The 20,744-nt window shown below is 36.8% G+C and overlaps 1 protein-coding gene across 2 annotated transcripts in view; it reads left to right on the top strand.

The window, feature by feature from the left end:
* Positions 1 to 20,744, top strand: part of CMSS1 (cms1 ribosomal small subunit homolog) — a 382,853-nt gene that overhangs the window by 339,709 nt on the left and 22,400 nt on the right. For both annotated transcript variants that reach the window (XM_032351108.1, XM_032351118.1), the window contains one exon: positions 6,661 to 6,746. In XM_032351108.1, coding sequence (XP_032206999.1) covers positions 6,661 to 6,746 — 86 coding nt within the window. The remainder of the gene's footprint in view (positions 1 to 6,660; positions 6,747 to 20,744) is intronic.

Raw genomic sequence — 20,744 nt, 5'->3', positions numbered from 1 at the left:
TGATTTTAATACTATGTGGATATCTCCCATGCAATACATGGGACATACTTAGACTAAAAAATTATCCAATAACTTGTACTTTTTAAATTTAATCTGGCAGCCTTACCCAGGAAGCTTTTATTTTTGAAGAGTCCATCATGGCCTCCTTAGGTTGAATTTCTAAATTCTACATATCTCTGAACCCAGCTGCCTTCCTGGCTGCCCTAGTGAGAACATCAGTGACAGGGGTACCCCCAGCAGTAGGATGGTACTCTGGTCTGGTCCACAGCCAACCACACACCTGTTGGCTTTTCCAGCATAATAATTTGGGCTTCCTGAAGAAAAGGATGGACCTTTAAACACTTTCATATATCTAATATCTAATGGCTTTAATTAGCATTTCCCTAGTGGCTAATGATATGGAACATGTTTTGTGTACTTACTTTTTAGTGGACGTCTGTTCATATCTTTTGCCATTTCCTAATTCATTTGTCTAGTTTTTTAGTATTCAATTTTGAGAATTCTTTATATTGTCTAGTTACTGATCTGTCCTTTGTTAGAAATGTGGTTTGCAAATATTTCTCCCTGTATGTGGCTTGTTTTTTCATCCTCTTAACAGGGTCTTTGCAAAGCAGTTTTCAATTTTGATAAAATCTAACTTATCAATTATTGTTTTTATTGATTGCATTTTTAGTTGCAAAATTAAGAGCTTTGCCTAACCCTAGAACCTAAAGATTTTCTCCTTTTCTTTCTAAAGTTTTTAGAGTTTTACATTTTATGTTTAAGTTTGTGATCCATTTTTGAGGTGAGTTTTGTACAAGATATGAAACTTGAGTAAGGGTTAATTTTTCTGCTTATGAATTTTTTTTCCCTATTTGTTGAAAAGGTTATTTTTCCGCCATCAAATTGCTTTTGTTAAAAACCAGTTGGGTATATTTGTGCGGGTCTTTTTCTGGGTCTGTATTCTATTCCATTCATTTATATGTCTGTTCCTATGCCAATACCACACAATCTTAATTATTATAGCTATATAATGTAGTAAGTCTTAAAATCACTTTAACTATTCTAGTTCCTTTCCCATTCTACATAAATTTTATAATAATCTATATATATCTAGAGAAAAGTCTTGCTGGAATTTTTATAGAAATTATGTTAAACCTGTATGTCAATTTGGGGAGAACTGGCATCTTTACCATGGTTAGTCTTCCAATCTATGAACATGTTATGTCTTCTTGTTTATTTAGGTCTTCTTTTATTTCTTTCATCACTGTTCTTCAACATGAAAGTCTTATACATATTTTGTTAAATTTACACCTAAGTATTTTAGGGTTTTGTTTTTTTAGCAATTGTAAATGACATTATGTTTTTAATTTTTGTGTTCATATGTTCACTGCTAGCATATAAAAATAAAATTACATGTTTATCTTTTATTCTACAACTTTGCTAAACTCAGTTCTAGCACAGTTTAGGGGTTTGGGGGAACTTTTTCAGATTTCTTGGGATTTTCTATGTAAACAATCATGTCATCGGCAAATGAGAATAGTTTGATGTCTGCCTTTCTGACGTATATGACTTTCATTTCTTTTCTTTCCTTATTACACTGATTAAAAGTTCTAGCACTATGTTGAATAATTCTGGTCAGAGCAGACATCTGTGCCTTTTTCCCAATCAGAGAAAAAGCATTCAGTCTTTCATTAATAAATACAATATTTTCTGTAAGTTTTTTTATACATACTGTTCATCATTTCTTTTAAATTTGTTTATATCTTATGTCCTAGAATATCTTATGGTATGTTCCATAACATTTAAAAAGAATGTGTATTCTGTTGAGTAGAATGTTGAGTGCAAATGTTGATCAGATCCTATTGGGAAATGGTTATCACTTAATTCTTCTATATCCTTGCTCTGAGAGAACTGTTGAACTTTGCAGCTGAACTGTACTTTTGTCTGTTTCTTCTTTCATTTCTATCAGTTTTTGCTTCATATATTTTGTAGCTCTTTTGTTTGGTGCATACACATTAAGAATTGTTATGTCTTCTTGATAGATCCACCCTTTTATCATTATATAATGTCCTTTGCTCAAGTAGTTTTCCTTTCTCTGAAGTCAGTTATTTGATATTAATGTAGCCACTCAGCTTTCTTTTGATCAGTATTTGTATATTGAGGTGCTTGGGTGGATCAAGTTCAGTGTGGAGCTTGCTTCTCCCTCTCCCTCTCTCTCTGCCCCTCTCCCCAGCTTGGGCTCTCTTTCTCTCACTCTCTTTCTCAAATATATAAATAAAATATTTTTTAAAAAATTTGTGGAGCACCTGGATGGCTTAGTCAGATAAGCATCTGTGTTTGGATCCCAGGGTCCTAGGGATTGAGCACTGTGTCAGGTTCTCTGCTCAGTGGGAAGCCTGTTTCCTTCTGCCTGCCCCTCTACCTGCCACTCCAACTTGCTTGTGCCGTCTCTCTTGTCTGTCAAATAAATAAATAAAATCTTTAAAATATCTTTTAAATATTTATATGTTAAAAATTTTCCATCATTTTGCTTTCAACTTGTTATGTTGTTATATTTGAGGTAAGTTTCTTGTAAATAGCATATAGTTAGGTCATGTTTTCTAATCTACTCTGTCAATCTCTATCTTTGAATTTGCATTTTTAGGCCATTTACATTAACGTGATTTTTTATATGTAACGGTTTAAATCTAACATTTTATTCTGTTTTTTTCTGTTTGCTCTTTTTAATTTCTCGATTTTCTCTTTCCTGCCTTCTTGTGTGTTACTTGAGCATTTTGGAATTCTGTTTTGATTTATCTTAGTGTTTTTGAGTATATTCCTTTGTGTAGCTTTTTAAGTGGTTGCTAAAACCACTAGGGTAGGTGAGGCCTTTTTACCACTGGGCAATATATGATGACTCTCTACTAGTCCTCCTCTAACACCATCCTAGTGGGGAGGGAAAGGTTCACTTCATTATTTCCCTGAGGAGATGGAATTCAAGGCCTACCATGTGGTCTCTATTGATACTGCAATGGTGGTGGTAGTGATAGGAGGGGGGAATAGGGGTTTGTCATTACCCTTAAGAGATGAAAATCCCTTTGGGATTTCAGTCACTGCTTGATCATCTCTGATACTGCCCTGGTGGCAGGTGGAGGAGGAGTTGGGTTGCCTCATTACAGCCTGGCAAGGGTGGAAGTCTAGGCTCCCCACTCAGCCTTTGCTAATGGGCACAAGTCCACAGTTTTTTGTCTAAACATAGATAGTTTTTATCTAAACATTTCTGGTCTTGCTAGGTGGCCCTTTTCCTGGTCATTTTGTCAAACAGAACAGATGTTTGTTGGGGCTTTTTTTGTCTGCTCCCATTGGCATTTTCAAGTTATGGCTTCTTTAACCCTAAGCCTGAGATAATGAGGCAAAAAGAAAATGCAGGGAGCTAACTGCTGTGTTTTCCCTTATACCCAAAGGTCCCAGACTGTCTTCTCTCTACCTTTAAGAGACATCCTATGTTTGTTTTATATATAAGGTCCAGGATTTTTAGCTGTACTTAGCAGGAGGAATAGGGAAAACAACTACTACTACTACTACTACTACTACTACTACTACTAGTACTACTACTACTACTACTACTACTACTACTACTGGTACAAATATTACTGCCTTTCCAGAAACAGAAATTCTGTGAATACTTTTAATGCCAACATAATCATTTAAAAGCCCTATTAATCACCTACCTGCTATTATTCCATGGGTAGAATCCTTTTTTGTTGTTTTTTCCATGCTATACAGTTAAAAGTATATGTCTTAATCAGGGTTCTCTAAAAGAACAGAACCAATATGAGATACATATCTGTATCTATATATCTACATCTATATCTGTCTGTATATAAAAGAAGGAGTTGGCTTATGCAATCCGTGACTCTGGCAAATCCCAGCATCTGCAGTGTGAATTGGCAAGCTGGAACCCAGATTCCAATCCTAGTCAGAAGGCCTGAGAACCAGGACAGCTGATATTGTAGTTCTAGTCTGAAGCGTGACAGGCTCTAGATGCAGGAAAAGCTAATGTTTCAGTTCAAGTCCAAAGGCAGAAAAAATTCTCTTATTCAGCAGAGGTTCAGTCTTTTTGTTCTATTCAGGTCTTCATCTAATGAGACTGCCCACCCACACTAGGGAAGGCACTCTGCTTTATTCAGTCTACCATTCAAATGTTAATCTCACCCAAATTAATGTTTGACCAAATATCTGGGTACACATAAAATTAGCCACCACAGTGTGCAAACATTTAAAAGCACAAGATTACCAGTTTGGTTAATTAAGACCTAAATAGGAATTTTGACCAAGGTTGCTCACAAATTCACATTTTGGGATGACTTTGAAGTAGGTAGAGAAATTCAAAGAGAATGAGTAAAAGCCTTTTAAAAATTCAAAAATGTATTTAAAGGGAGGAACCAGTTGTCTAGAAAACTGAACAGCAACATGTGGAAGAATGAAACTGAACCACTTTCTTACACCATACACAAAAATAAATTCAAAATAGAAGAAAGACATAAATGTGAGATAGGAAATCATCAAAATCCTAAAGGAGAACACAGGCAGAAACCTCTTTAACTGGCTGTAGCAGCTCCTTACTAGACACATTACCAGAGACAAGGGAAGCAAAAGGAAAAATGAATTTTGGGGACTGCATCAAGATAAAAACTATGCATAGGGAAGGAAACAATCAACAAAGGCATCCTATGGAATGAGAGAAGATATTTGCAAATGACATATTTGATAAAGGGTTAGTATCCAAAATCTATAAAGAACTTATCAAACTGAACACCCAAAAAACAATCCAGTTAATAAATGGGCAGAAGGGGCACCTGGGTGTCTCAGTGGGTTAAAGCCTCTGCTTTTGGTTCAGGTCTTGATCCCAGGGTCCTGGGATTGAGCCCTGCAACCAGCTTCCTGCTCAGCGGGGAACTTGCCTCCCCCTCTGCCTCTCTGCCGACTTGTGATCTCTGTCAAATAAATAAATAAAATCTTTTTAAAAAGAAAAAAAATAGACAGAAGACATGAATAGACATCTTTTCAAAGAAGACATCCAGATAGCTAACCAACACATGAAAAAAATGTTCAAATCACTCATGATCAAAGAAATACAAATCAAAACCATGCTGAGATACCACTTCACACCTGTCAGAATGGCTAAAATTAACAACACAAGAAACAACAGGTGTTGGCGAGGTTGCAGAGAAAGGGGAACCCTCTTGCACTGTTGGTGGGAATGCAAACTGGTACTGCCACTCTGGAAGACACTATGGAGAGTCCTCAGAAATTTAAAAATAGAACTATCCTATAATCCGACAATTGCACTATGAAATATTACCTAAAGGATAAAAAATACAGATTCAAAGGGGTACATGCACCCCGATGTTTATAGCAGCATTATCAATAATAGCCAGACTATGGAGAGAGCCCAAGTGTCCATCAACTGATGAATGGATAAAGAAGAGGTGGAGTGTGTGTACACACACACACACAAACACACACACACACACACACACACACACACACCCAAAATATGGAATAATACTCAGCCATCAAAAAAAAATGAAATCTTAAAAAAAAAAAAATGAAATCTTGCCATTTGCAAGACCTGGATGGAGCTGGAAAGTATTATGCTAAGTGAAATGTCAGAGACAAATACCAGGCGATCTCACTCATATGTGGAACTTAAGAAAGAAAACAGATGAACATATGGGAAGGAGAGAAAGAAAAAAAAAAGGGAGGGAGAGAGGGAAATACACTGTAAGAGACTCTTAGCTATAGAGAACAAACAGTGTTGATGGGGGAGTTGGGAAGGGGATGAGCTAGATGGGTGGTGGGTATTAAGGAGGGCACTTGCTGTGATGAGTGCTGGGTGTGGTACATAAGTGATGAATCATTGAATTCTACTCCAGAAACCAATATTGCACTGTATGTTCACTAACTAAAATTTAAATTAAGAAAAAGCAATGGGGATCTGAAGCATAGATACATAGATAGACAGATAAGGAAAGCAACCACTAAAATCTGGAAGGCAGTATGGCATTATGGGAAGAGACTGTGGTTGCTGTGTTTCTTCAAGAGAGTTTTATAGACAGAAAAACCTAAAACTTTGATTTTTCCTGACTCTTAGAGTAAGAATTTTTTTTTCCATTGTTGAAAGATTTTAGAAATTCAAAATAATTGTTTCTCATGATCAATCTTTTTGTCACCATTTCTTAACATTCCCCCTCGGGCTAGCATACAGGTGTCAAGAGCTATTGTTTTTCAGGTCAGGCAGTATCATTTGTGGAGAAGACTTTGGACTCAAATAGATTGGGGTTTCCAGGTGTGTAACATGGGGCAAATTGCCTTACCCCTCTAAACAGCAGTTTTCTTATCTGAAAATGAGGAGTTTAATATCTGTAAAATCAGTTTAAGTGCTGCATAATTAAACATTCTCAAAAGTAAGACATCTAGATAATCTTCAGTTTTGCGGTTTTATGAATTAGACTGACATCTTGGTGCTTAAATTTCTGTATTTTGGATTGTTTCCTTGAATTCAGCTTCTTAGAGGTAGAATTACTGAATCAAGGCATAGAGCTTTCTAGAGAGGTGATACCAAGTTTGTACTAGCAATGGGAGAAAGAAGGAGAGAGAGATGCTTTTCTAATTTTTAAACTTTATATTTTGTAGAAGCATCAGGTGGTGAAGGAGGAGGAGACCCAGAAATGCAGCAGGAGACAGCTCCAGTACCAGCCCTGTCAAAGAAGACCAAACAGGTGACAGTACTGTAGGAGTCACAACTGTTAAATTCTGGAATCAGCTTCTACTCCTCTACACCGTTCCCTGTTCTTTAACATCAGTGGTTGGTGGACTTTGAAGGAAGCTTTTTATCCTCTTTCCTTGGGAAAAACCATGCTTCATTGATGATAAGCAAGGTCTATTTCCCCCCTAATATTTTTTTCCAATATACATGTATTTTATAATAATGATATCTTAGATTCTTGTACCACATCTTTACCAAAGATCCAGTAGTACACTGTTTGCTACAGTTCCTAGGAAAAGAAAAATACTATAAAGATATGTAAAATTACTTATCACACCACCGCGTGATTACAGCACCATGCCAGCAGACTCTAAGGGTCTCATGTCTACCTAACATGAGTCGTGGTCCACTGTACGAATATTTATCACGAGACTTCTACCTTCAGTATTACCAAAAGTCATTTGATACACTTTGCTTCCTGGACTTAGAACCTTTTCTTTCCTTCTTAATCTTTCTACTGGCCACTCACATCCATTTGCAGCCCTTTCATATTATGTATCCCTCAAACCTGATTGGTAACCATGTGTGATTTTTTTAAAAGGATTACCTACTGTCAATTAAAATTATTATCTTCTTCATAGCAGTGATCTGTGGTCTTATTATTATTATAAGTGGCCCTAAACTCATTCCCATGAGAGGGTGACTCTACCAGTTTGTAACTAGGCTCAGGATAATTGTGAGAATCAGTTTACAAACAAGTAGTGCAACCTTGAGCAAGTTAAACTCTCTGTGCCTCTGTCTCCTCATTGGTAAAATGATGATAATAAGTATATTTCCTTCACAGATTTGCAGTAGAGATTAAATGGCTAATACTTGGGATACCTGGGGGACTCAGTGGATTATGCATCTGCCTTTGGCTCAAATCATGATCCCAGGGTCCTGGGATCAAGTTCCACATCAGGATCCTTGCTCAGGACCCTTTCTGGCGCTCCCTGTTCTTGTGCTTGCTCTCTTTCTCTCAGATAGCTAGCTAGCTAGCTAGCTAATACTTGTTAAGCGCTTCAAACAGTGGTTGGCAAAGAGTAAGCACCAAAGCGATGATTACTATAGTAAATAACACTTCATCTTCTTTATTTTGTTATTTTTTCCTGTTGGGATAGAGGACTACAGAAAGATACACATATTTAATATGTAATCATCTCAGTTTCTCTCCAGCCATTAAATATTTTGCTCCAAAGCTGCATATCAGTTTTACGTTTTGTTTTTTTCTTTTTGCTATTATTTTATTTTACATTTTTAATTCAACTATAATTAACGTGTTATATTAATTTCATGTGTACAGTCTAATGATTCAACAATTCTATGCATTAATTGCTGCTCACCATGAAAGTACATGAGAGTACACCATAAGAGTACACATAAGTGTACTTTACCTATTTTACCCATTCCCACACTCATCTCCCCTTTGGCAACCACCAGTTTATTCTCTATAGTTAAGAGTTTGTTTTTGGTTTGTCTCTTTTTTCGCCCTTTGTTCCTTTGCTCTGTTTCTTAAATTCTATATGTGAGTGAAATCATATGTTATTTGTCTTTCCCTGGCTGGCTTATTTCACTTAACATTATACCCTCCAGGTCCATCCATGTTGTTACAAATGGCAAGATTTCATTCTTTTTTATGGCTGAGTTATATTACGTTTTGTGTGTGTGTCTGTGTGTCTGTGTATGTGTGTTTGTGTGTCTTTGTGTGTCTGTGTGTGTGTGTGAGAGAGAGAGAGAAAGAAAGAGAGAGAGAGAGACATGTCCTTTTTCCATTCATCTATGGATGGACACTTAGGTTGCTTCCATATCTTGGTGGCTATACATAATGCTGCAGATATAACTTTTTGAATTAGTGTTTTTGTTTTGATAAACCCAGTAGAATTACTGGAATATACGGTAACTCTGTTTTTAACTTTTTTTTTTTTAAGATTTTATTTATTTATTTGACAGAGAGAGATCACAAGTAGGCAGAGAGCAGGCAGAGAGAGAGGAAGGGAAGCAGGCTCCCTGCCGAGCAGGGAGCCCGATGCAGGACTCGATCCCAGGACCCCAAGATCGTCACCTGAGCCGAAGGCAGCAGCTTAACCCACGGAGCCACCCAGGCGCCCCTGTTTTTAACTTTTTAAGAAACATCCATACTGTTTTTCACAGTGGCTGCACCAGCTTGCATTCTCACCAGCAGTAACAGGAGGGTTCCTTTTTCTCCACATCTTCATCAACACTTGTTATTTCTTGTGTTTTATTTTAGCCATTCTAACAGATGTCAGGGGATATCTCATTGTGGTTTTGACTTAGAGTTTCCTGATTATTGGTGATACTGAGCATCTTTTCATGTGTCTCCTGACCATCTCTGTATGTCTACTTTGGAAAAATGTCCATTTATATCCTCTGCCCATTTTTACTTGGATTATTTGGGTTTTTGGTGATGAGTTTGCGTAAGTTATTTATATATTTTGAATATTAACTTTTTATTGGATATATCATTTTCAAACATCTCCATTCAGTTGGGTGTCTTTTTGTTTTGTTGATGATTTGCTTCTCTATGCAAAAGCTTTTTATTTTGATGTAGTCCCAATACTTTGATTTTGCTTTTGTTCCCCTACCCAAAGGAGACATATCTAGAAAAATGTTTCTGTAGCTGAGGTCAAAGAGATAACTGTCTGTTTTCCTCTAAGAATCTTGGGCTTTCAAGTCTCATATTTAGGTCTTTAATCCCTTTTGTGTTTATTTTTGTGTATCGAGTAAAAAGGTGGTCAGATTTTATTCTTTGTCAGATAGCTGTCCAGTTTTCCCAACACCATTTGTTAAAGAGACTGTCTTTTTCCCATTGCATATTCTTGCCTCCTGTGTCATAGATTAATTGACCATAAAAACATAGGTTTGTTTCTGGGCTCTGTATTTTCCTCCATTCATCTACTGTTTTTGGCCAGTACCATACCGTTTTGATTACTATAGCTTTGTAATATGTCTTGAAATCTGCGATTGCAGTGTCTCCAATTTTGTTCTTTTTCAAGATTGCTTTGGTTATTCAGGGTCTTTTGTGGTTCCATACATATTTAGGATTATTTGTTCTAGTTTTGTAGAAAATGTTGGTATTTTGATAGGGATTGCATTAAATCTGTAGATTGATTTGGATAATACAGAAATTTTAATAATATTTGTTCTCCTAATCCATGAATATGGAATATCTTACCATTTGTGTCATCTTCAATTTCTTTTATCAGTGTTTTATAGTTTTGAGAGTACAAGTCTTTCACCTCCTTGGTTAAGTTTATTCCTAGGTATTTTATTATTTTTGGTGAAATTGTAAATGAGATTGTTTCCTAATTTTCTCTTTCTGCTACTTCATTATTGTTGTATAGAAATGCAATAGATTTTTGTATATTACCTTAGTATCCTGCTACTTTACTGAATTCATTTGTCCATTATAGTAGTTTTTAGAAACATCCAACAAACCTGGAGTCTTTCAGGTTTTCTATATAGTATCATGTCACCTGCAAATAGTGAAATTTCCCTTACCAATTTGGATATCTCTTTCTTTTCTTGTCTGATTGCTGTGGCTAGGACTTCCAGTGCTATGTTGAATAAAAGTGGTGAGAGTAAATACCCTTGTCTTGTTCCTGATCTTAGAAGAAAACTCCCAGTTTTTCACAATTGAGTATGATGTTAGCTGCAGGTTTTTCTTATATGGGCTTTATTATGTTGAGGTATCTTCCCTCTAAGCCTACTTTGGTGAGAGTTTTTTATCATGAATGGGTAGTTGTACTTTGTCAAAAGCTTTTTCTGCATCTGTTGAAATGATCAGATGGTTTTTATCCTTTCTCTTGTTGATGTGATATATCACATTCATTGATTTGAGAATACTGAACCACCCTGCATCCCAGGAATAAATCCCACTTGGTTGTGGTGAGTCATTTTTTTAAATGTACTGTTGGATTCCATTTACTAATATTTTGTTGAGGATTTTGGCATCTATGTTCATCAGAGATATTTGCCAACAGTTCTCTTTTTTTGTAGTGTCTTTACCAGGTTCTGGTAACCCAGTAATGCTGGTCTCATAGAATGAATTTGGACGTATTCCTTCCTCTTGTAGCTTTTGGAACAGTTTGAGAAAAAAGGGTATTAACTCTTCTGTAAATGTTTGGTAGAATTCACCTGTGAAGCCATCTGGTCCAGGACTTTTGTTTGTTGGGAGTTTTTTTATTACTAATTTGAATTCATTGCCAGTAATCAGTCTGTTCAGATTTTCTATTTCTTCCTGATTCAGTTTTGGGAAGTATATGTTCCTCAGAATTTATCCATTTCTTCTAGGTTGTCCAATTTGTTGGTATATAATTTTTCATAATAATTTCTTATAACCCTTTGTATTTCTGTCATGTCAGTTATTTCTCCTCTTTCATTTCTGACTTAATTTGAGTTCTCTCTTTTGTTTTTGATGAGTTTGGCTAATGGTTTATCAGTTTTGTTGGATCTTTTCAAATAACCAACTCTGGGTTCATTGATCTGTTCTGTTGTTTTCTTAGTCTTTATTTCATTTATTTCTGCCCTAATCTTTACTTCCTTCCTTCTACTGGCTTTAAGCTTTATTTTTTTGTTTTTTGTTTTTCTTTCTCCTTTAGGTCTAAGGTTAGGTTGTTTATTTGGAATTTTTCTTGCTTATTAGGGAAGGCCTATATTGCTATAATCTTCCCTTTTCAATAGTTTTGCTCCATCCCAAAGATTGCCAATGGTTGTGTTGTCATTTTCGTTTGTTTCCCTTTATTTTTTTATTTCCTTTTTGATTTCTTGGTTGACCCATTCATTGTTTCGTAGCATGTTACATAAGCTTCATGTATTTGTGTTTTTTCTTGTAATTGATTTCTGGTTTCATACCATTGTAGTCAGAAAAGGTGCATGGTGTGATTTTAATCTTTCTCTGGGTCATTTTTTTTGTTCATTGCACTGATGTGGCTGCTATTTGGGTGTGTATCCATGGAATGAGGTGAGCTTAGGATCCTCTTACTCTGCCATCTTCCCAGACTCCCTCCTCAGTTTTAATTTCAGCCATTCCGTCAGAAAGCCTACAGGTTAACATCCTTAGCCTTTTGATTTATTTCACCAACGTGGAATTTAATTTTACCTTTGCTTATCCTACTGACCACGCCATAGTCATGCCTTCTTTGACTCTGGCCTCTGTAGTTCCTACCTACAGAACTTGTTTCCAAGTATCTTTCTTTAGACCCCCATGGGCTTTCTTCTTCCTTACTTTCTTTCTTGATTTTCTTCTTGCTAGTTCCTTACATTTTCAAGACTCATTAAGAAAAATTAAATTTGCCCAAGTCTCTGCCTTTACTTCTTTTTATGGTCTTTTTGTCCACATTGCTAAATTTTACCTTTTTTAAGCTCCTTCTTCCTTGGCTCTTCTTTTCTTACAACCATCAAGTTAGATAAATGTCAGAGAATCATAGGAAGAAGAGGGAAAAGTGGGAGAGGAGAAAGCGAAATACATTCCCCATTTCTTGAGCATTCACCTATCTTTTTCAACTTATGTTTGAACAGTAGTAAATGCCATTTACTGAGCACTCTCCATAAGCAATGTGCAAGACACAATGACTTAAATGATCCTATGAAGTAGGGAATACCTTATGCCCTGTGAGGTAGGGAGTACCCCGTTTTACAAATTATCTGAGGCTCACAGACATGGGTTCTGGGAGTCGTGTCCCACTTGGCTGGCTGTGAGCCAGGAGCTGAGGATGCTGCTGCTTTTCACCTGTCTCTTCTCTTTCAATTTAGGAAAATTGGATTCAACATGTCCTCATGTGCTTTTTTGGTCCCATGCTGTTGCTATTTTCTACCAAGAAAAAAAAATTACAAAAGTTTAAGATTGTAGTGCTCATTTTAACCACACTGTAATGTCCTTAACTACCAAATTACTTTAAAGAACCCAAGTTTTAGGTAGACCGAATGCCCTAACCCCTTTCTCCAAGTCTGTCCTAATTTCTCTAGCCAGAGAACTCAGTGAAATCTTCTTGTTCCCCACTGCCTCATATGAGTGCTCTTCATCTTGCTTCTGGTTCCCATACCAGGCTGTATACCTCCAGGACAGAGTTTAACTGTGCATCTCCACAGCACCTAGCACAGAACCTCACCCTCAATTGGCATTATTTGTGAAATGAAAGATTAGATGATTATACCAGGATTCTAGTTTTTTCACTACTCTTCCCTTCTCAGCCCTTTTTGTCTCCACTTGTAAGCCACCTACTACCCACAGGAGTTTCTTAGACTCTGGTGACCCAGTGTCCTTCTTCCAACCCCCCCACCCTTGATTGAGTTGGGATCTCTCTTCCACTGCCCTTGACTGCCCAAATAGCCCTTCTTGCTCCTCTGTGGGTTCCCATCCTCTCTCTCTCCAGCTACTCTTCTCCCCTGGAAATCATCTGACCACCCTAAGGATGACCTTCTTATTGGCAGGCTGACCTTGCGAATCCTTCTAGAGTTGTTTACATACATAGAGCTTGAGAATCAACTTGTTCATAATCGACTGGTGGGCAAGGTCTTCTTTTGTTTTCCCTATAGTACCTAGCACAGTGCTAGCCACTTGATTCATTTGACAGATGTAACAGAGTATTTGTTTTTTAATGGTAACTTATTATATTTTTCCCCTGGCTCAAAACAAAAGAAAAGAGAAATTATTTTGTGCTATATTTAAGTTTTGAATTTTTTCAAACTTGTTTCATTGTTTTACTCTTCCTTGTTTTTTTAAGATTTTATTTATTTACTTGAGAGAAAGAGTGCATGCACAAGCGAGGAGGGGGCATGCAGAGGGAGAAGGAGAAGCAGACTCCCCACTGAGTGGGGAGCCTAGTATGGGGGCTTGATCCCAGGACCCTGGAATCATGACCTGAGCCAAAGGCAGACACTTAGCCAACTGAGCCATGCAGGTGCCCTGCTTTGCTGTTCTTTAAGGGGTTTTTTATACTTGTATAGGAACTTCCTGGCATTATGCCACCTGATATAATATGCATTTAGTCTTAAATATCAACAGGTGAGTATATATATTGGGTTAGATCGAGTTCCCTCTTTTGCCATAGCTGGGCCTCACATTTCTATTACTGAGTCCATGCCTCTCATCTGTTCAGTATTTTCAAGCAGCAGATTTATAACTTTATAAAAGTTTTTTACCCATACAACTACATCATCTCTAGCAACCATTTCACATCTAAATAATCATCTTTGGCCTCCTTAATAATGTAAGTATAAAGATTTGCCAATACTTTTTTTCCAGATATTGCTTCCAAAAAGATGATGAATTCCCTACTTCTAGAGATTGCATCACCCTCTTCCCTCCTCAACATCAGTCACTTCAGAGCCAACCCTAGTGATTTTGTAATTATGGTTCCCAGAATATAATTCCTTACGAGGGGTTTTGTGACTTTTCATTGATGGCTCCATGAGGTCAATAGCCATGGTTCCGTGACCCATCCTCTCTCCCTCAGAAACCACACTGGGCATCTTTTTTTTAAGGTAGCCTTTTGCTTAGCTCCTCAGATCATAAAGGACTCCTCAGTAAGAGTACTTATTCTTTTCCCTCTTTAGTCACCTTTCTCAACAATTATATTTTCTTAATATTAATTTATTTGAGCACTGATAATTTCATATTTCTCCCACTCTTCATCTTTAAGATTATTCTTGGGACACCTGGGTGGCTCAGTCAGTTAAGCATCCAACTCTTGGTTTCAGCCAGGTCTTGGTCTCAGGGTCTGAAATCAAGGCCTGCAACAGGCTCCGTGCTCAGCATAGCATCTGCTTAAGTTTCTCTCTTCCTCTCCCTCCACCCTTTCCTCTCTCTCTCTCTTTATCTCTCTCAAATAAATAAATAAATCTTAAAAGAAAAAAAAAGGAATCGAGTCAGTAATTCAAAAGGTGAGTATGAATACCTGGAGATCATTGATAGCTATTCTAGAATCTAGCTTCCTTGGTCTGCCCTCTGGCCCCCAGGAATTTATCCCTCCCATATGCATAATATATTCACCCCTCCCAAGGAAAGCAAAAGTCCCTTCCTTTTACAGCATGAGCTCAGTGCTTAAAATTTCATTTTCTAATCAGGTTCAGGGGCATTTGAGGGTCCTCGGTTTTAGTTCCTTAAGTATAGCTCCTTGAGTACATTTCTTCTCAGCCTGGGAAACAAATACAAGCATAGACTAACTTTTAGAGACAATTCTACTCAAGTAATTAGCATAAGGAGCCATTCGTCCTACAGCATTTGAAAATGTTGAGAGTTTCTTTATTAAGTGTTAAGGCCCAGGTTCCCGAGGTCATTCCATGGTTCTCAGCTCTGCTTTTGGGTTCCTTGTGTTGCCCTCTGAGCCATCCTTCTTCTTTTTTTTTTTTTTTTTTTTTTAATGAGACATAGCTTGTATTTACAATGAACAGTTCTTTCAGCCTGCTTCTTGACAGTAGAATTCTCAGGGTTCAATGACTTTTCCTCATTGTATTTCATCTCTCACCTTTTCAACTCAAACTAGAGGTATTTCTGAATATATAACACCTTGAAGAATTTTGTAGGTCTTCTGTGGTTCTTGTTGGGGTTACTCCATTGAGCAGAAGTCACCCCCACAAATCTTTTCCAGATAAAGTTTTCTCTTCCATGGATGCCTGCTTAGATAATGGAGAAACAGTACTTCTTAAGCTTCCTAAGGCATGTTTGAGAGAATCTGTGAGACACACTTTTAATCTCTTTAAAGAGCTCTTATGTGACTGAATAGTACTCTGAGGTACCACCTTTGTTCTTTCTGAGGTGTTGATGGATTTGCACGCATATACCTTGACTTCTTTGATAGTCCTTTTTTCAATTTAACTTCTTCCTTTTCCATTTTACTGTAAGCCATAGAAGAAAGTTGGTGACACCCTCAACACAATTTGAATCTCCTTCATTGGATTACCCATAACATTAGACACATTTTCTATTTTCCACATGCCTGTAGACAACAGTATTGCTAAACTTTGTACCACCACATAACAAAGATTCTCTTGCCCCCAGTTTCTGATAAGATTTTCCTTACTTTCTGCCGGCTCTCACCCTCAATGTCCTCAAAGTCCAAAATTTTACAGTGTGTTCAGAAACACTATTCATCCATCAATCACCTAATTTTGGCCACATTTCAAAATAATTGGCAAAATCAGTACACTCCTCCCAGACATTTCAGCATGTGTATCATTAAGTGAAGTTCAGTATTTAAAGATTTTCTTTTTTCCTTTCGAGGTGAAGTTGATATGTAATCAAATGCATAAATGTCAAAGGTACCATTCACAGAGTTTTGACAAATTGATAAAATTTAGAGAGGAGAAGGGAGTTGGGGGAAATTGGAAGGGGAGGTGAACCATGAGAGACTGTGGACTCTGAAAAACAACGGGTTTGAAGTGGCGGGGGAGTGGGAGGTTGGGGTACCAGGTGGTGGGTATTATAGAGGGCACGGATTGCATGGAGCACTGGGTGTGGTGCAAAAATAATGAATACTGTTATGCTGAAAATAAATAAATAAATTTAAAAAAATATTGTAAAATAACAAATAAACCTTGTAAAAGTAAAAAAAAAAAAAAAACCCACAAACCCCCACAGTTTAAAGAACATTACCGTCACCCCAAAAATCCTTTCATGCCAGTTCCAAATCGCTATTCCAGACTCCATGCTCCGGAGCCAACCACTGTTCTGATGTCATGTAAATGAAATCATGTAGGATATGCTCTTTTGTTCAAGGCTTTTATTCAGTGCAGTGTTTTTTAGGTTCATCCTGTTGATGTATAGTGATTCTTTTTTTTTTTCATTGCTGAGCACGTTAGTCTGTCCAGGCTGCCATAACAAAATACCACAGACTGGGTAGCTTAAACAACAGAAATTTATTTCTCGCAGTTCTGGAGACTAGAAGTCCGAGATCAAAGTGTCAACAGGTTTGGTTTCTCCCAAGGCCTCTCTCCTTGGCTTACAGATAGCCAGTTTCTCACTGGCTGTGTCCTTGCGTGGTCTTTCTGCTGTGTGTATCTCCTTGGTGTCTCTTCCTCCTCATATAAAAACACCAGTCCTAGGGACGCCTGGGTGGCTCAGTTGGTTAAGCAGCTGCCTTCGGCTCAGGTCATGATCCCAGCGTCCTGGGATCGAGTCCCACATTGGGCTCCTTGCTCAGCAGGGAGCCTGCTTCTCCCTCTGCCTCTGCCTGCCATTCTGTCTGCCTGTGCTCGCTCTCTCACCCTCTCTCTCTCTGATAAATAAATAAAAAATCTTAAAAAAAAATTATTACTCTTTAAAAAAAAAAAAAAAAACACCAGTCCTATTGGATTAGGACCCCACCCTTAGGACCTTCTTTAACTTTTACAACCTCTTTAAAGTCCCAGTCTCCAAATACAATCACATTGCGGGTTGGGACTTCAAAATATGAATGGGAGGGAGGGGGTACAATTCAGTTCTTAACACTTCATAATACTCAATTATATGAGTACTCCCCAGTTTATCTATTATTCTATTGATGGATACCTGAGGCTACTTCCTGTTTGGAGCTATTATGAATAAATCTGCCATGAACATTCACATACAGGTCTTTTTGTGAACAGACATGTTTATTTCTCTTGAGTAAATTCATAGGGGTAGAATTGCTGAGTCTTGTTTAGTTTTCTAAAAACTGACAGACTTTTTTCCAAAACCAGTGTACCATTTTTGTACTCCCACCATCCACGTATAATAGTTTTGGTTGCTTTATATCCTTGTAAATATTTGGAATTATCACTCTTTTAATTTGAGGCATTTTGATGGGTATGTACTAAATAATTTTTGACTAAACCCAAAAGAAACTAAAAAAAAGTTCTAATTTTTTTTTATTTTTACAATGAACATATTTGTTTTTGTTGTAAAATGGGAATTTAATTTTTTTTTACCAAAGCGATAATCAAACACTATTAAAACATTTTCATAAAAAAACAGCATCACCTTTCCTACTCTCATGCTAAGTCTTTCTTCAGAGGAAACTACCCTTAGCTTTTAGCTGTTTTTCATATTTGCTAATATATAGTTTGTACTGTTTTTTTTTCTTTTTTCTTTCTTTTTTTTTTTTTAATCAGCTCCTGACATGATCTGTTAACTTCCTGAGGTAGCATATGAGGACACAGCTCTCCCATCTACCCTGTATTCCCTCTCTAACTGCTAATTCCCCTGCTAACACAATATCACATTTTGGTTAAAACAGTTGTCAGTATCTCATGATTATGATCACGAAACTACTGTTCACTGCTGATGGGGGGAAAGCTATAATCATTCCTCCTTTCTTATACAACTCTTTGTTTTCATGGCATTAATAATTACCTCATTTCTTCATTTGCCTAGTTTGTTGTGTTTCTACTGTTAATTCTTTCCATATATTCCAATATCTTTTCCACATGTCCATGAATAATATCTTCCATATGCTCAAATAGGTCACTCGTTGCTGTTTCCTGCAGGCCTCTGTACTCCTTTTCCACTCTGAGTTGGTTATTCTCTTGGTGTGTTGACCAATTGAGATTTCTCTTTACTGTCCCTTCAACACTCCTGTATTAGTATTTCCTTATTTGCTGAATCCCATATCTTACTCTTTCTTGATTTAGCCCTTTATTTTGCTGGAATATAGTCTTTACTATCTATGGATGGGAAATCAATTTTTTGAGAACTAAAATACCTGAAAATACCTTTATTTTACTCTTAACTTGACTCACAGTCTGGCTGGGTATAAAAGTCTCATTTGCAAATAGATTTTACTCATAATTTTGAAGGCATTGTTCTATTAAGTCCTAACTTGCCTTATTGCTGCTGCAAGGTCCAACACAACTCTGTTTCTGGACTCTTTGTATTTTGTAAGTTATTGTTTTTCTTTTCAGAAATTTTTAGTCTTTTTTGTTTGTCCATGATATGAAATTTCACAATGATGCTCCTCAGTGTGGATATTTTTAATATTCATTATATTGTATACATAATGGGCATGCAGTTTAGAGTTTCATATTCTAGAAAGTTTCCTTCAGTTCTGGAAAGTTTTTCTTTTGTTATTTCTTTGATCACTCCTTTCCCAGTGTTTTTTATGGTCCCTCTTTCTATAATACCTTTTATTGGGATATTGAATCTCTTGGGCTGATTTTCTATCTAATATTCTTACATTTTTCATCTTTTAGAGAGATTTCCTCTATCTTCAAGCCTTCCTCCTACATTTTTATTCTGATTTTTCTCATTCTCTTTTATGTCTCATAGCTGAAATTCTTCCCTTATCTATTTGAGAATATTGATTATAATTGTTTTGAACTTTTTATCTTTTTGTTGTTTATTTGCTCTCATGGTGGACACTTAGCTGTCGATTCATATTAAAAAGAGACACTAAAAAGCTGATGGAATATTTTGTGCATGTATGAGGCTTGTTGATTAGTGAACTTCATAGCAGAGTACTAGGATAGTAAGCTGTATTTACTATGCCCACCAAATGTCACTCTCTTGTGGCATCTCTCTTAGTCCATTTCATTTTTCCAGAGAAAAATTCAGTAGGCTCCTGCATGCAATATATAAGCCTGGCTCATGACATTTGAAATTTGCCTAGGAAAAGGAAGTGAGTCTCAACCTCTGTCCTATTTTTCCTTTGCCAGATTTCTGGGTCCTCTTGTTCTTTCCAGAGAATAAACCTTCTGTCTGCTGCCAGGAAGATCAAGATGAAAGCAAGCATTAACCAGATAGTTGCTTGGCTTCCTGGGCAGGAGATACAGCCAATGAGGGGTGGGAAGAAGACTAATCATTCTAAATATAAACTTTCAACCAAAGTCCTTCTTTTTTTTTTTTTTTAAGATTTTATTTATTTACTTAACAGACAGAGATCACAAGTAGGCAGAGAGGCAGGCAGAGAGAGAGGAGGAAGCAGGCTCCCTGCTGAGCAGAGAGCCCGATGTGGCGCTCGATCCCAGGACCCTGGGATCATGACCTGAGCCGAAGGCAGAGGCTTTAACCCACTGAGCCACCCAGGTGCCCCCCCCAAAGTCCTTCTTTTAAAACTCTTTACTGTCTGTAGTACCTTGTGTCTCCAACTAATAAACCCTTTCTCCAGTAGGTCAAACAACTTCACCGACTATTAGCTTCCACCTCTCCAGAAACCTAGTGCTAGCTCTTCCTTTCTGCTAAATCACTTCCATCCAGTTTCAATCATTTTCCATTTTCTAAAATGTTGTTGAAATCTCTCCACTACTATTGTTCTCTCCTGATTGTGTGGTCCTTATAAATTTATACCTTTTTCAGTTGCCTTCATTTTTAGTTTAGTGGCATTTTTGAAGTTGATTTGCCATGTTTAACTAGAAGAATCATTCTTAAAGGATATAGTTTTTGGCACTTTAAGGATTTGAGAATATGCCTCAAATGCTTCACTTAAAGATTAATTTTTCATATATATTTCTAAATTTTTAAACTACATATTTAAGTTATGCTTTAAAAAATCACTAGATTTCGTGTAAAGAAATGAAGAGAAATGAAAAACAATGAATTTTGGAACACTGAAAAGAAATAAAATAAAGTAAAATTAAAAAAAAAAAAAAGAAATTTCTTATCAACTGTCAAAGAAATATACTATTGAAATTGGTTTCCAGAAATGGTTAGCTAGTCTGGCCTGAGTCTTCTATATCTTTTTACCTAGTCTCTCTGAAGATAAACATCAGTATTTGTAAGGCACATGGCTATATTTAGGACTTTTTAATGAAATGGATTTTGTATTTTTCATAAAGCCATCTCACCTTTGTTGAAATTGCCCCCATAAACTTAGCTTCTTCATTATTATCCACCTTTAACCATGTAAGGCAACTGCTCCCAGAAAACAAATAATATACTGTATTTCCTTTAGAATGATCTAAGAATTTGAACCTAACATTTAAACTCATGCAGTATCTTAACTAAAACAAGTTCATCAAGTATGTTTCTTTTTTCCTATGCATGATTCAGAATTACGTTTTA

Source organism: Mustela erminea, chromosome 1, assembly GCF_009829155.1.
Source record: "Mustela erminea isolate mMusErm1 chromosome 1, mMusErm1.Pri, whole genome shotgun sequence".
Lineage (NCBI taxonomy): Eukaryota > Metazoa > Chordata > Mammalia > Carnivora > Mustelidae > Mustela > Mustela erminea.
This window is presented reverse-complemented; position numbering and strand designations above follow the sequence as displayed.